The sequence below is a fragment of the Rhopalosiphum padi genome, chromosome 2, assembly GCF_020882245.1.
Source record: "Rhopalosiphum padi isolate XX-2018 chromosome 2, ASM2088224v1, whole genome shotgun sequence".
NCBI lineage: Eukaryota > Metazoa > Arthropoda > Insecta > Hemiptera > Aphididae > Rhopalosiphum > Rhopalosiphum padi.
The window spans coordinates 90256846-90270644 of NC_083598.1; the positions used below are offsets into that span (position 1 = coordinate 90256846).

The window sequence follows — 13799 nt, forward strand, 5'->3', positions numbered from 1 at the left end:
AAGTTGAAATAAGAACCAAATAGCTATTTTATCAACACGTTAGTTTTAAAAAGAAGGTAATTAACAAAATTGTCAAACTGTGCACGAACAATAATATATTAGTGTTTAAAAATTTTTAAGAACAGAAAAAATTGAATTTGAATATAAATATCATAACGATTTAAAGATACCTATTATGGTAGGTACAATAATGTATCATGTATATTAAATAATTCAAATAGTTAAACATCTCATTGGTATAGGTGATTTTTTTGAATTTGAATGATCGGATTGGAGTCAATTTAAATCGAACTTTATATGGATCTCAAGTTAATTCATTTTTGATAAAATGCTTTTATTTTTTGAATACATATATATTCAATATATATATTTGTATACATAGGCGTGCGCAAATAGGATTTGAAATGTATGTAACTATTATATTATGCTCACGTTATTGTTAAAGGTAACTTTAGATTATCATTGGTCCTTAATAATAATAAATTTTGTATTTAATTTAATTTTAATATTAATTGTAGGTATGTATAATAATATGATATTGTTGTTTTCAAGTAAAATTCATTTTAGTAACCATCACAGTCTTTTTATTAGAATAAATCTGATTGTTTAATGTTAATAAATATTTAATAATTGTAATTATAATTAGACGCAATAATATCCAATTAATAACAAATTGGAAGTGTTTGTTTAAATAAAACCAAGGTTAAGGCTAATGCGCACGCCTATGAACTTGGAGTTCTCTCGGATCAAGTTTTGTCAGAACCAACCAGATCGCTAGATCCAATGGAGCTAATAGTCGAGCTGGAACCATGGTGTGTGCCTGAACTCTGCACCGACATGGTTCTTTCAGCCGTTACGGTGCCAATTGTACTACTGATGCCCATCAGTCCATGATAATTACCCATTCTCAAGGCCCTCTTCAGTTTGTCGGGATCGACACAGGAGGGGTCTGCCTAGAACAATAACATCATGAGCACTTATTCACGAACCAATAGAACTTTAGTAGGTACTATGATAGCCACATTTTATTGAAATTTGTTGCGCACCTGATACGCTAATGATGTCATGATCACTTCGTATGGAACCAGTTTTAAAGGTTCCACTTCATTCATAAGTACATTAGCCGGTATTTTGTGGTATTGAATGGACGACATGAAATTTTCCACAAAAACTTCTTTCCAGTCGACATTCGTATTTGTATCGCCATATTTCATTGTCCACATAAGCGCGGCCTTAATAATACAGTTGTGAATTTGAATTAGTGGTTAGTCACGCTCTTTTCGCGAACAAAAAAAATACTAATATATGTTTATAATATAAAAATAAAAATATAATATAATACTATACATAGGGGGGTATACCTGAAATTTAGTGAATTCGTCTGCCTTCAGTTCATCTCTGCTTAATATCAACCGGACCACGTGTAGCGGTAATAGTGCGAATGATCCAAGGTTTAACACTTCGTTTCCGTGCTCGTCGACAAACTCCAAAACCTAAATATTTAGTGTCAAAAAAAAAAAAATCAAGTAAACCAAATATAATGGCGAATAATATTTTATAAGAGACAATATTATAATACTACGTTACCTTCTGAACGAGGCTTTTGGTACATTTGTATTGAATATACCGCTCTGCCGATGACAAGAGTGCGCAGACCGTGTCCACATTTATGCAACACTGAACAAAACCCGTGCAAGCTTTCCGCAGATCTTCCAGGCCATAATAATCTGCTGCATTCAGTACTCCTAAACATAATATTTAGAATATCATCAAAAATACAATTTACTTTACTGGTGGTTGTTAAAGTACACTTATAGGCTATTGCTATAACAGTAACAGTTTGTGTACCTATAACAGTATAAAATACTTCTGTAATAATAAATCTTTAAAATTTAAATGAATGTATTAATATATATAATAAACACTTGCAGAGACTTGAACGATGTTTACAAAAAGTACGTAATTATTATTATTCAATTATTATTATGTATATCTATTTGACTCACCCAATAATGTTCTGGGTTGCAAAGTTACACAACCAGTGTGTATATATTCAATGAGTTGGCGAAACACGTCTGGTTCAAATTCATCAACTACGACTGTTTGGTGTTGATTGGATTGAGTCTAAATTAAACATATAATGATAAAATAAAAAAGTAAACATAATATGTCCCATAGTTAATTTTTTTTGTTTCGGAAGACAAATTTCGAATTTAATCTATTTCCGTCAATCAAGTTATGATTAAATTAAAATTTGGTAGAATTGATTACTTTTTAATATAGGAACCTAACTTTATAACGTTGAATCAAATTATAACCATACTTGTGTATTGGCATTTTTTACATTGAGAAGTGGTTCACTGCTTCGTTTAAGAAATGTAGGCCGTCTTAGTTTTGTGGTCTCTTTAGGTAAAACTTCTTTTTTTCTTTGAGGGCTCGGTGGCTGGTATAACATTTTATGGAATACTCTAAAAGTACAATATTTGATCAATTATATTTATACGATACCAAACAATTTTTTTTTTTATATAAAGCTATTTTATAATTTAATGTATATTAAATTATTAAATTGATAATTATATATAATATTATATTATATAATTTACAAGGTATATATATAGCATTAATTATTTATTTTATATATACATTTATATGTATAATACATATTCTCTTTTTTAATGATCTTATATACGGGTGACCAGGTAGGTACATTATTAAAATGTATAAATGTATCACAAATGAATACATTAATATTTTATATTGAACCGTTAAATCATAATAATTCATAAAAAATATCACTAAAATCACCTATTTACACAATTACAACTCTTACGTCTTATAAGTTATAACTTAGAAAAATAATTCATACTATATCCATTATCCATAGGATAGTTCAATTTTTTATCAATCTAGCTTGTTCACAACAAGCTATTGATGCTCCATTTGTATTTTACTATGCATGATTTATATAATAATAATAATATTTTCTCATGACTTATATTTTTTTAATATTTCATTCATTTTTATATTACAAATTCTATTGTAACATTATGAGAACATAACAAAAATTAAATTTGGTGATTGCAATAAAATAAAAAAGTAATAATAAAGTACTAAGATCAATGAGTTTTATTGTAACAATCCAAATTGTCACACTTCTAAATTCTAATGCCAAAATGTAACAGAACAAGTAAAAATGTAAAGCGCATAGAATTTCATTATAACATCTATTATTTATTAATAATAGATTATAAATTATAATATTATCCTGTAACTGCACCCAATTAAATTACACGAAACATAAAATATGATATAATATTATAATGGCGTAGTGCAAAAGTACAAATTTAATTTATTTTTCTGTTACTAATAATTACTATTAACTAATTGAGTTGTGAAACGGAAAGTTTATTCGAACAAATAGAGTAAGATATATAAGTATTTTAATATTTTAGGTATTTAAAATATAATAAATACTGAAAATAGTATGATGCACTAATATAAATTACGAAATATACATTCATTAACTTTTTTTCAGGAAATTTACTAAATTCGTTTAAAAAATATGTTTGTGTATTTTTTTGTACACGTGTTATTTTATTGGAGTGTAATACCTAGTAAAAATTATGTGTTCTTCAAATTCTGACCATCATTGTCCAATAAGACACCCTTGAATTAAATCACCAAGATAAGTATTCTTAGAATTTTATTATATTGTGTGTTGACTTGTTGTAAAATAATTAAAAAACTATTATTAAAGTATTAAACGTGGCATATTGTTTTGATAATATCACGTTGTTGTTTTGATCACCAATCTTGGCATGTTTACGTAATCATTTCAACGTTATAATATAGAATACAGAATACAGATACACTTAATATTTTCTACTTATAAAGTCATAAATTCATAATTCATAACTTATAAGTATAATAGTTATCGGCTATGGTCTATGGGATTAATAAATAAAAATATCATAACTACCTACTCGGAATCGATGAAAAGCCCTCACACAAATAAATATGTCACACATAATTCTATTCATCACCTACAGTTTTTAATATAAACGACAATAGTTTTGATCAAATAATTTAATATTTTTAAAATGATGAGCGCATTTACTTATTACTTATTACTGTGAAGTAAAATAAGTACTGACCTTATCTAAATGACGAAAAACTAAGATTCTACGAATTTATTACCAAGTACCTAGTTAGTACCTACTTACTATATTATAAGAGATTTTATTATTCGTTGAATAAGACTGATGTATTAAAAATTAACATATATATATATTATTTTATGTCTTTAACTTTAGAGCATGTATATACTTAATAATTCCATGAGTTTATGATGATTTACACTGTAAAATACACATCGTTAATTGTTGATTAGCTGATTAGTATGGTTACTATACCTAGCTAGTAGCTATATATAAAATAGAATATTCAAGTTTATATCGTTATGTATGTATATATAGTCGTAAGTATTATAGGTAATAGGTACCTATGGATGGAGAATTTCTTACCACCTCTAGTTTAGTGGTTTCTATTGATTTATTCTTATATTTAACTTTACGTTAAACTTAATATACATATATTTTTTTTTATAAAGTACAGAGCGTTGTATTGTTGACTGTTGTTATATTATTCATGCAGGATTACAGCCATTATATAACGTATTTTTTATTTAGTATATACCTATTGTTTATTATAATAAAACAAAAAGTAATTAAAAGTGTAAATATCTTACCGGCTCCTTGCAGCTAAGACAGCTTTTACAGCACACACGGGTTCTCTCGTTTCACCGACTAAAAAAGTTACATCACATAATTCGGGCATACTGGCCAAGAACGCCATATCATCAGCTAGGCCATTTTTGTTTTCGAACACACTTTGGTCAAGCTCGTCATCGGTTGATTCCATGTCTCCTTGTAGTCTCATCATTTACCACATATCTATAAGAAACCAATAATAATTTAAAATACAAAAGCAACAAACTACAATACTTTTGAACTTGTTTTAACCTTTCAAGTGCATTATTTTTATTTTATTTTATTATTATATTATTAATATGATAAACAGAATTTATTCTGGAATTTATAGTAGATACATTCAAAAATTGCTGGACATTGATCCGTTCTCGTAACCTTAAAATCTGTATATATTTACGAAAGTGTTACTATACAATTAGTATACATAATGCATACCCAATGCGCACTACGCGACCTATTTACAAATTTGTTTTAGACTGCACTAGTTATAAATTTGTATATTCTTAAGTGTGGAAAAAAAATAATAAATATTATTTAGATTTTATTATTATACACAATATCTATTGAACAACTCCTGCTAAAAAAAATTAGAATACTTATATGAATTTATGTAAAGTTTTATGAAAATAAAAATACTATTATAGACAATTTTTATTATTTATATCTGAATCTATAATACTATAATGCATTTAAGCGCCTTTACATACTCTCCAGGATTTTTAGAAAAGGCACATTTTGAACCATACATTGAATTCCTAATCATTAATACTTGAAATGTACATAACATTTTTTTACTAGCATTTCCTAGTCATAACATTTTAAAAATATTTTGACTGTTTTTAACTTTTTTTTAGACATTTTGACATTTCCAGTACTATTATTTTTAGTTTTTTTCTTTATATATCGATAAAAAAAACCACTTGGTAAAAATGCCTGAAATAAGATATATACTTAAATAAAAATAACTATTTTAGTTATTTAGTTGTTACTTAAAAATATTATTCATCAATTAAGGATTAAAACTATTACATACTTATATTAGGTATATTATAATTTATAATACTATACGTCTAATGTCTATGCTCTATATGTCACGACATTTTAAAAATATTTAAGGATTTAAGCCTATTTATACAGTAAAACACTTACTGTAGTTTGTATTTATAATAATATAATAAAATAAATTACTATAATAGCAATATAATTAATATATCACACAATAAAAATATACTATAAAGTAATATTAGACTGTGTTTGTTCAGAATCGTTTTTTGTATGTAACGAACCGATTACCGAATCACCATTGAATTGAAATAATGTATTAAACATTGTACAGTAGGTATAGGTACTCGACACCTACAGTTATATCTATAATTGATAAAAACTTATAAATAAAATATTTTTTAGTTTAATATATTTAAATTAACTATTGTCTATTAATCAAGTAAGTTTTATTAGTATATCGTAACGTAAATATCTAAGTAGACGACATCCACGCTTTTGATAGAATTTGGATTTAATACTTAGATAAATTATTGTAAGTACTTATCTTATTAGCATTGAAAATTTGTATTTATTAATAGAAATAGATAGGTATGTAGACATATGTAGATAGTTGTAATTAATTATGATGACCTAATTTATATTTTATTTATAACATTCATTTAAAATTATCAAAATTCATATCATTATTTTATATTTAGTTTTATGTACTTAAATAGTTAAATACCTATTACCTATTATAAAAAAAATGTAATTACATGATTTAAATGATATAAAATAATTATAGTACCTAGTAAAAATGTAGTTTATACGTAGATATTTCGGAATTGTTATATGGTCAGACTGTTTGTTTATAAACAAGTGATAGTAGCACTGAATAGTTTATTTACAATATAATTGGGTTTTTTATTTCATAGTTGATAATAATATAGTATGATAAAATATACACTCACAATTCATAGTCCAGTCCACGCATAAAAAAAAATAAAAAAACAATCATTATTCACTACGTCTCGTACCCATGGCCACGGTCCTTATCATTTTTAGTGCAGTGTTTATGTAGTTATATGTTGCGTCACTCAATTTATTTTGAAGACTGGTGTTAAATACCTATTGCTGAACAACTGTCGTCTATTATAGTACTATGTGGATTTATATATACCATATTTATATTGGACACTAGTCTACACAAGGTGTAAGTATTGATCTTATAATAATATATATATCAATATTTTTAGTACCAACACAGAAATTTAGGTCAACAATGAAGTGCATAAATTCACTTTTAATTAATACATGTTTTTATAAGTTTAGTAGTCAGAACTCACAATATTTGTAAGGTAGGTCTTTAGCAGATTGTATGTACACATTTAAATGGAGCATTTTGAAATTATTTACCTATTTTGCATTCAACAGAAAGTAAACAGATAATAAGATTATTATACTTTCTGTTTATGACTAATCGGAATAACCAATATATAATATTTATATATAGGTAATATAAATGCAGTACATACTTAATAAGTATACCTATATAATGTTCATATTTTAAACATTTGTTTTTTATAGCCATGCAAGTAATTCAATTATATTTTTGTTTTTTTAGTAGGAAATATCTTTGTTTACAATTAATATTTCTAACTAATGGGTTTGTAAAAAAATTATGTTTTAAATTTATTTATAAAGCTTAACCATTATTAATTGTGCATAATAAACAAATAATGAGTAAAGAAGTGTTTACAAATTTTATTGAGGATTCATATTATGATCTAAAAAACAAAAAAATATTTGTCTTGCAAATAGTGATTACTGATTACAATGTGTGATCATTATATTTATAAAAATGTTTAGAATTTATTTAAACAGAAGATCATACTGTAACTAATAAAAAAAAATATGTATAAATCAAGTAAAAATTAATTAGTAGGCCTAACAATAACTATCTATTTGGATTATTTTTTATTTCTCTGTCTCGATTATTTATTATTTCGTCTATGATTATAATGACAAAAGCCATTTAAGTCAAAGCCAATGAATAGCATTAAAACAAAATAATATAAATTTTAATTTTGAGGGTGCCGATCTCTGGCTACGAATACCACATTAATTAATGGTAAATTTAATGTAAAATGTCAAAGTATTTGCCTTAAGTTTAAGATTATATTTTGTGTTATATTTTTATGAAATGTTCAATTGCAATCCAGGAGTAAAATAATTTTTTTTTATAATTATGTGGCAAAAATATTGGCAGTGGTTTGTTATTGATCCGCCATTAGATTTGGTTATAATAATCTAATAATTTGATGAATCTTAGGAAAAATGTTCTTTTATGCTATAGGTATTTATCACAATTGGATTGTTTAAAAACCAATTAAATACTTTTGTTATAATATTGAAAAATGCTAATGACATTTTGTTTAAAATATTAAATTGTATAGTATTTGTGTTTAATAATTTTTTACCTATTACAACTTACAAACCTCATATAATTTTTCATTTTAGTACTACATTGGTTTTTAATAATTTCTACATTACATATTTGAACTCGTTTTTAATTTAAAACTAAATTTAGTTTATTTTCTTCAAATATTGTATTAACATATTTTTTTATTGTTTTTACAGTGATCAAGTTCAAAAAAAAATAATATGGCCCAAGTTTCGACTACTGTTGAAACTATTACTATTACTAGACCTTTAAAAGTAAGTTATTTTATATTATTGATATGTAATTAACTCTATACTGAAAATATGCGATATGACTAATTATTATCTGTATTGGTGTGTATATGAGTGTGTACCTGGTCAGTGGTCACCTTTAAACATTTTATAATTAGATCCCTAATAGTTAAACCCCTGAGCTAGAGTTAACCGTCTTTTACCTGTTGTTACTAAATGAAATATATAGCAAATTGTTATTATTATCATTACATATTATATAACAAATTAAAAAAAATTACATTTAAACATTAATATTTAAACATTCATTATGAATTTACTTGACTTCTCAGGAAATGACTTAAATACAGAAGAGGCCCCAAAAATGCTGCAACAAGTACCACTTGAAATTTAGGTCTATGCACGCCTATAAATATCTATTAGTCAAATGAATATGGCTTATAATTTCCGTTTAGACCATGATAACATGTGTTAATCAAGTGTACCATTATAGGTCATAGGTTACTCATAAATCATAAGGTTTCTGAACAGATAATTGTTTTGTCCTTAAAAATAACTTTAAATTGTTCACAGTTAAAAAGTTCTGTAAAAATTGCTTTACTTAGCTGTCTAAATAATTACATAAATTACAAACATTATTGTGGAATAAATAAAAAAAATCTTTAATTTTATCGATTTTAAGCTTTTCTCATAACAATATCAAATGTCTACTTTGGATTACAACTGATGCAAATGGTTAAAATATGATGTAAATAAAACAGTGTACCATATGCTATTATATAATATTATGTGATGATTTCATTCAACTAGTAGTTGAGTTAGTTTACAACCTAGAAACATATTTATTTTGTAGTTGTCAGAATATGGTGTACTCCCAATAGATACAATTATAATTGAACGCAATGGTTTTTTGAATACAATCATAAAATGATTTAGTACCTGTGCAAGATTATATTCTAATAATATGTATTATACTACTAGTACTACTACTACTACTAGGTAATAATAATAATAGAGATAAAACTTACTTTGAATCAATTTATTTCCGTCTATATATCGTTTCTATCGCAGTCGTCGATAATGTATGATTTTTCGTATACGATGCCGTTTGTGATGCTTCAGGAGTCTATTCAAACGTATAAAATGTAATACAATATACGCGCTGTGCGTCCGTTTTATTTCGATCCGTCAGCGACGTATGGGTGTAGTGAATATACTCTACATATGTATACTAACGGGAAGAAAAAATTCATAAATTTACGTTGGACTGTGCGGAGTCCAGTTTTAGACGGGGGTGTGGTCGAATGTTATGTAATAGAGTGACTGTAGAGATGTATAATTTGGTAAATGAGTGAAAATATTATTGTGTTTGAGGTTTGCTGATGGTGATCATACGGGGCACGGTAACGTTGCAACGCGTTAACTGTAAAGCTCTTGTAAATATGTACAGTAATACAGGACGGTTATATTACGTATATTATATGTATGTCGCTTTATCGCCTATATATACAAATATATATATAAGGTAATAACCAGTAACCACCCTTGGCGGCAGTTGTGTGTATAGTCTTCGCGGCGGCGCGTTCGACGGCGCGTCTCATCGATCGAACCCGCGCGCGGGCGACCCGTCCGCTTCCGCGTTCGTCGAAATGGCTTTTTCTATGCGCGAATTTCCTCTAAAGGTGAGCTACGGGCGGGGTAAACTCTTGAGCTTGCGCGTGCCAATCGCCTAGATCCGCGCAGAGAGGGACGATATTATACACTGTGTGTGTGTGTGTGTTTATGTGTATGTGTGCGCGCGCGCTTCTACGTATATTCTCGCGAATGTTTTTTATTGACGTTCCGGATAAGGGTAGAGTCCTATAGAGAAATCGAATGTCCGAAGATAATATACACGGAAATCGAACGCGGACTGCCGAAATCAATTTGTTCTCGGAATAACTACAAATATATTATACTGTTATATCCGGCTCGCGGTTGTGCACGTGCTCGCGGAATAATATTTACACGCTTTTAATAAAGTACAGTGTCTTTACACCCGAACTCTTCCGGTTTATTTAACAACAAATAACAATATAGTCATCTCTGTCTGACAACGCGCATTGTATTAAACACGCTCTCGTCTGTGTATTATACACATCTTAAAACCGATAAAGTTGTTCTGGGCATTTTGCCCAGAAACGCGTATACAAGACGGGCCCGCAATACAGCGGCAAGCTGGTCCTGTCACGGACGGCCGTGGATACTGCGTGGCAGCGGCGCCAGGAACTGTCGCTACATCCGGCGACGGCGACGGCTGCTGAAACGGAAGACTGGCACGGCAGGTCGATGCAGTCCGACAAGGGTTACAGCGCTCAGGTTAGGACGAAGTATTAAGAACAGGCAGAGCTATTTATATTTACACTTGCCTGCAGTTGTTATTGGTAAATAAGTATAATGAGTGATGATGGTAGGAGCCAAGAGGTGGACGAGGGTAATAAGTCGTGCAATTTTCCCCATTTATTGGACCAAAAGAGTATGATAGTTATTGTTTTTAGAATCAGTTTTTGATTTGTATATTTCAATAAGTCATTTAGTTTTTAACTATAGTGTTTGTTCTATTGAAATAGGTTTCATTATTTTCTGCAATACTACCGAAAATTAATCGTCTTATTAGTTATGTAAGATGTAACTGCCATGAGCCCATGACTATACACATGATATAATCACAGTGTAATTTATTTTATTTGTTTAATAAATAATAATTTTAAAATGAAACTAAGTTTATCTATGAATACCTATAAGTAAACCTATATATGTATATTTTTTTAATAATAATTTATATTAAATTTGTTTGTTAATTATTATTTTATTTTTATTTTTTTTTTTGATTGTAATTATTTATAAAAAAATCAAAATCAAAATACAAAAGTATTTAATAATAATATATGCTAAATATTTTGAATTTCATCAAAAAAATAACTTGCTGTATTATGATTTGGTCAATTTTAGGACTTGTAAAATGTATAATATGTTACATTTTCACAGGTGATCGCGTTGATATGTGGTCTAATTGTAATTGTTTTGATGCTGTTGACATTAACTTCCACTGATTGGTTATTGTCGGCCGGTTGGCGTCAAGGTTTATTTTCTCATTGCATTGCGGTCAATGCACCTACCCCATTACCATTTAATGTACCTGATAATGGTCCAGATTGTTATCCAACACGTGAAGTTGGTATGTATCAGGTTTCATTCTTTTTATTTATTTAACTTCAACTAATTTTACTGTATTTAATATCTTAGGATACATAAGAGTGGCTGCAGCTTTGTGTATAGTTACATTAGTAACAGACATAGTGGCTACTCTTTTAACGGGGCTTGGGTTGAGAAGCAAAGATCAACGGACCAAGTACAAGTTCTACAGAGTAGCTGTTTACGTTATGTTACTTGCATGTTTGTATATCATAATAATCTTTATACTTGTGTTTTAAAAATCATTGTAATTAACTTGATTTTTTGTTTTTTTAGTATTGTCCTTATTGATAGCATTGATTGTGTATCCAGTATGTTTCGCAGCTGAATTAAATTTAGGTAAAGTTACTTATGATCATTATTGTTAATTTAACTATTACTATTTACTAATGTATTAATAAAAATTTTTAGGGAACCGCACTGTGTGGGAGTTTGGATGGGCATACGGCGTAGGATGGGGCGCCGGAATATTTTTGTTTGGTGCTGTTGTATTGCTGTTATGCAACAAAGAATCTGAAGAAATCTACTATAAAGAACGTAAAGTGACATCGTCCGCCTAGTGTGCGGCGCCCCTGCCTGACGTAGTACTTTAGTGACCTTCCTCCGTTGGTCGGACGACGGGCAGGGTGATCTTATTGTTTTTATGATAAGACAGTCATTACCAAGATTTACTAACAAACACGTCATACATGTTAAAATTCAACTTACATCATTGATTTTTGACAGTATATAACTATTCTGGTGGGGGAATATTTGCTTTGCGCACATTAAACTAAATACAATTGTAAAAGATTCTTTAATTATAATCAAATTAGCATTAGGTTTTTTTTATAGATAGAATGATAATTTTTTTTCATGTTTTAACTTTAATAACTTGAGATTTTTGGTGATCAAGTGAAAAGTTAAGATAGAATTTTATATTAACTAAATAATTATTGACATGTGATTGTGGGTAGTCTGTGTTTTATTAAAATTATCAGCATTATTGTTTACGATTTATGAGTAATGAGTATCAACTATTTAAATGTATTTTAAAATATTTCTCATTGTTCCAAATTAGCAATGTGTTTGACCTTTTATCATTTCTTTAATTTCTGTTATTAATTCAAATTTAAAAAATGTCTAATTTAAATTATATTATAGTTATTAATAGTCAACATACAGACGACACCATGTAAAAATAATACTAATTTTGTGTAACACGATTTCTTTTATAATGTACTATCTGATCAAGTGTAATAAGTAATAACATGTTCATATCTAATATTATCTATTGTTAAAATATTTAAGTTTAGTAGTAGCAAAAACAAATGTAAATATTATAATATTTTGTATATCATACTATGTTCTGGCTTGTGTTTGATACCACAAGCAGTAGCCAAAGAGAGTTGACCCTGCCAAAGAACAAAAAAAAAAAAAAAATTGAAAGAAAAACTTCCTCTATTAACATTCCTATATGCATATGATTTCTATATTTTGTTGATTGTATATAGTATGTACTCACCCTAACCTTGTTAAAGACTATTCCGTTATATATTTACTAATGTTTATTTTCCCGTTGATTTTTTTATACAAAGCATTTTATTAATATATTATTGTATTCTTGCCTATTATTATAATTTTAATTAAATATAAATTAGTGACACACGATAGATTTTATATAAACATATGTATAACAATTATTTAATATTCGTGAGAAATGATAATCTCCAACATAATATGTTATTATTTTAAGTTTTTTTTATATTTTTAACTATACATATTAAGGACCTTTGTTAAAACTACATATCTTTAAAATGAGCTGTTTTTATAGTGCTCCTAATTATTTTACCCTTAAGATTTACAGATCAACCGTCCATCCTAATATATATCTCCCTTTAAAAATGTATTTTTATGTTATTTGCACATTTTGTTACAATTTATTTGCTATAGTTCTATTATACATAATTGTAGAAACAATTATTTTGGTTTTCATTTACTAAATTAGCTGTGTCAAATAATTTATTAAATAATATTTCTAGTACATATTATATCCTTTGTAATAATGTACATAACTGCATTTTTCTTTCAAACCATTGTTGTAAGTATTTAAATAAATATACTATTAACTGTAAT

General features: G+C 27.6%; 2 protein-coding genes across 5 annotated transcripts; one reads left to right on the forward strand and one right to left on the reverse strand.

Moving 5' to 3' along the window:
• Window positions 1–131: 131 nt before the first annotated feature.
• LOC132923372 (serine-enriched protein) lies at window positions 132–10010 on the reverse strand. 3 transcript variants are annotated; one of them, XM_060987334.1, is made up of 8 exons: window positions 9479–10010; window positions 4751–4955; window positions 2324–2468; window positions 2007–2124; window positions 1588–1745; window positions 1362–1493; window positions 1047–1232; window positions 132–953 (listed from the first exon to the last, which is right to left on the reverse strand). In XM_060987334.1, exons 2-8 carry the CDS (start codon window positions 4942–4944, stop codon window positions 747–749), a joined length of 1140 nt encoding a protein of 379 aa, XP_060843317.1. In that variant the 5' UTR covers window positions 4945–4955; window positions 9479–10010; the 3' UTR covers window positions 132–746. The 3 variants fall into 3 exon arrangements, with proteins under 3 accessions (XP_060843317.1, XP_060843318.1, XP_060843319.1); XM_060987335.1 differs by lacking the exon at window positions 9479–10010 and adding an exon at window positions 6728–6813; XM_060987336.1 differs by having other exon boundaries at window positions 776–949; window positions 9479–10004.
• Window positions 6816–13798, forward strand: LOC132923373 (transmembrane protein 47). 2 transcript variants are annotated; one of them, XM_060987337.1, is made up of 6 exons: window positions 6816–6969; window positions 8397–8474; window positions 11478–11667; window positions 11736–11885; window positions 11961–12023; window positions 12096–13798. In XM_060987337.1, the coding sequence occupies exons 2-6, from the start codon at window positions 8421–8423 to the stop codon at window positions 12242–12244; spliced, it is 606 nt and encodes a 201-aa protein (XP_060843320.1). In that variant the 5' UTR covers window positions 6816–6969; window positions 8397–8420; the 3' UTR covers window positions 12245–13798. The 2 variants fall into 2 exon arrangements, with proteins under 2 accessions (XP_060843320.1, XP_060843321.1); XM_060987338.1 differs by lacking the exons at window positions 6816–6969; window positions 8397–8474 and adding an exon at window positions 10192–10808.
• The last annotated feature ends 1 nt before the right edge of the window (window position 13799 follows it).

Coding starts and splice junctions, on each gene's coding strand:
- LOC132923372 (XM_060987334.1), bottom strand. CDS start 4,944: ATGATGAGACTACAAGGAGACATGGAATCAACCGATGACGAGCTTGAC. Junction 2,125..2,323: donor TAAAAAATGCCAATACACAA/GTATGGTTATAA, acceptor TGTTTAATTTAG/ACTCAATCCAATCAACACCA. Junction 954..1,046: donor TGACATCATTAGCGTATCAG/GTGCGCAACAAA, acceptor TTATTGTTCTAG/GCAGACCCCTCCTGTGTCGA.
- LOC132923373 (XM_060987337.1), top strand. CDS start 8,421: ATGGCCCAAGTTTCGACTACTGTTGAAACTATTACTATTACTAGACCT. Junction 11,668..11,735: donor TTATCCAACACGTGAAGTTG/GTATGTATCAGG, acceptor TTAATATCTTAG/GATACATAAGAGTGGCTGCA. Junction 11,886..11,960: donor TTACGTTATGTTACTTGCAT/GTTTGTATATCA, acceptor TTGTTTTTTTAG/TATTGTCCTTATTGATAGCA.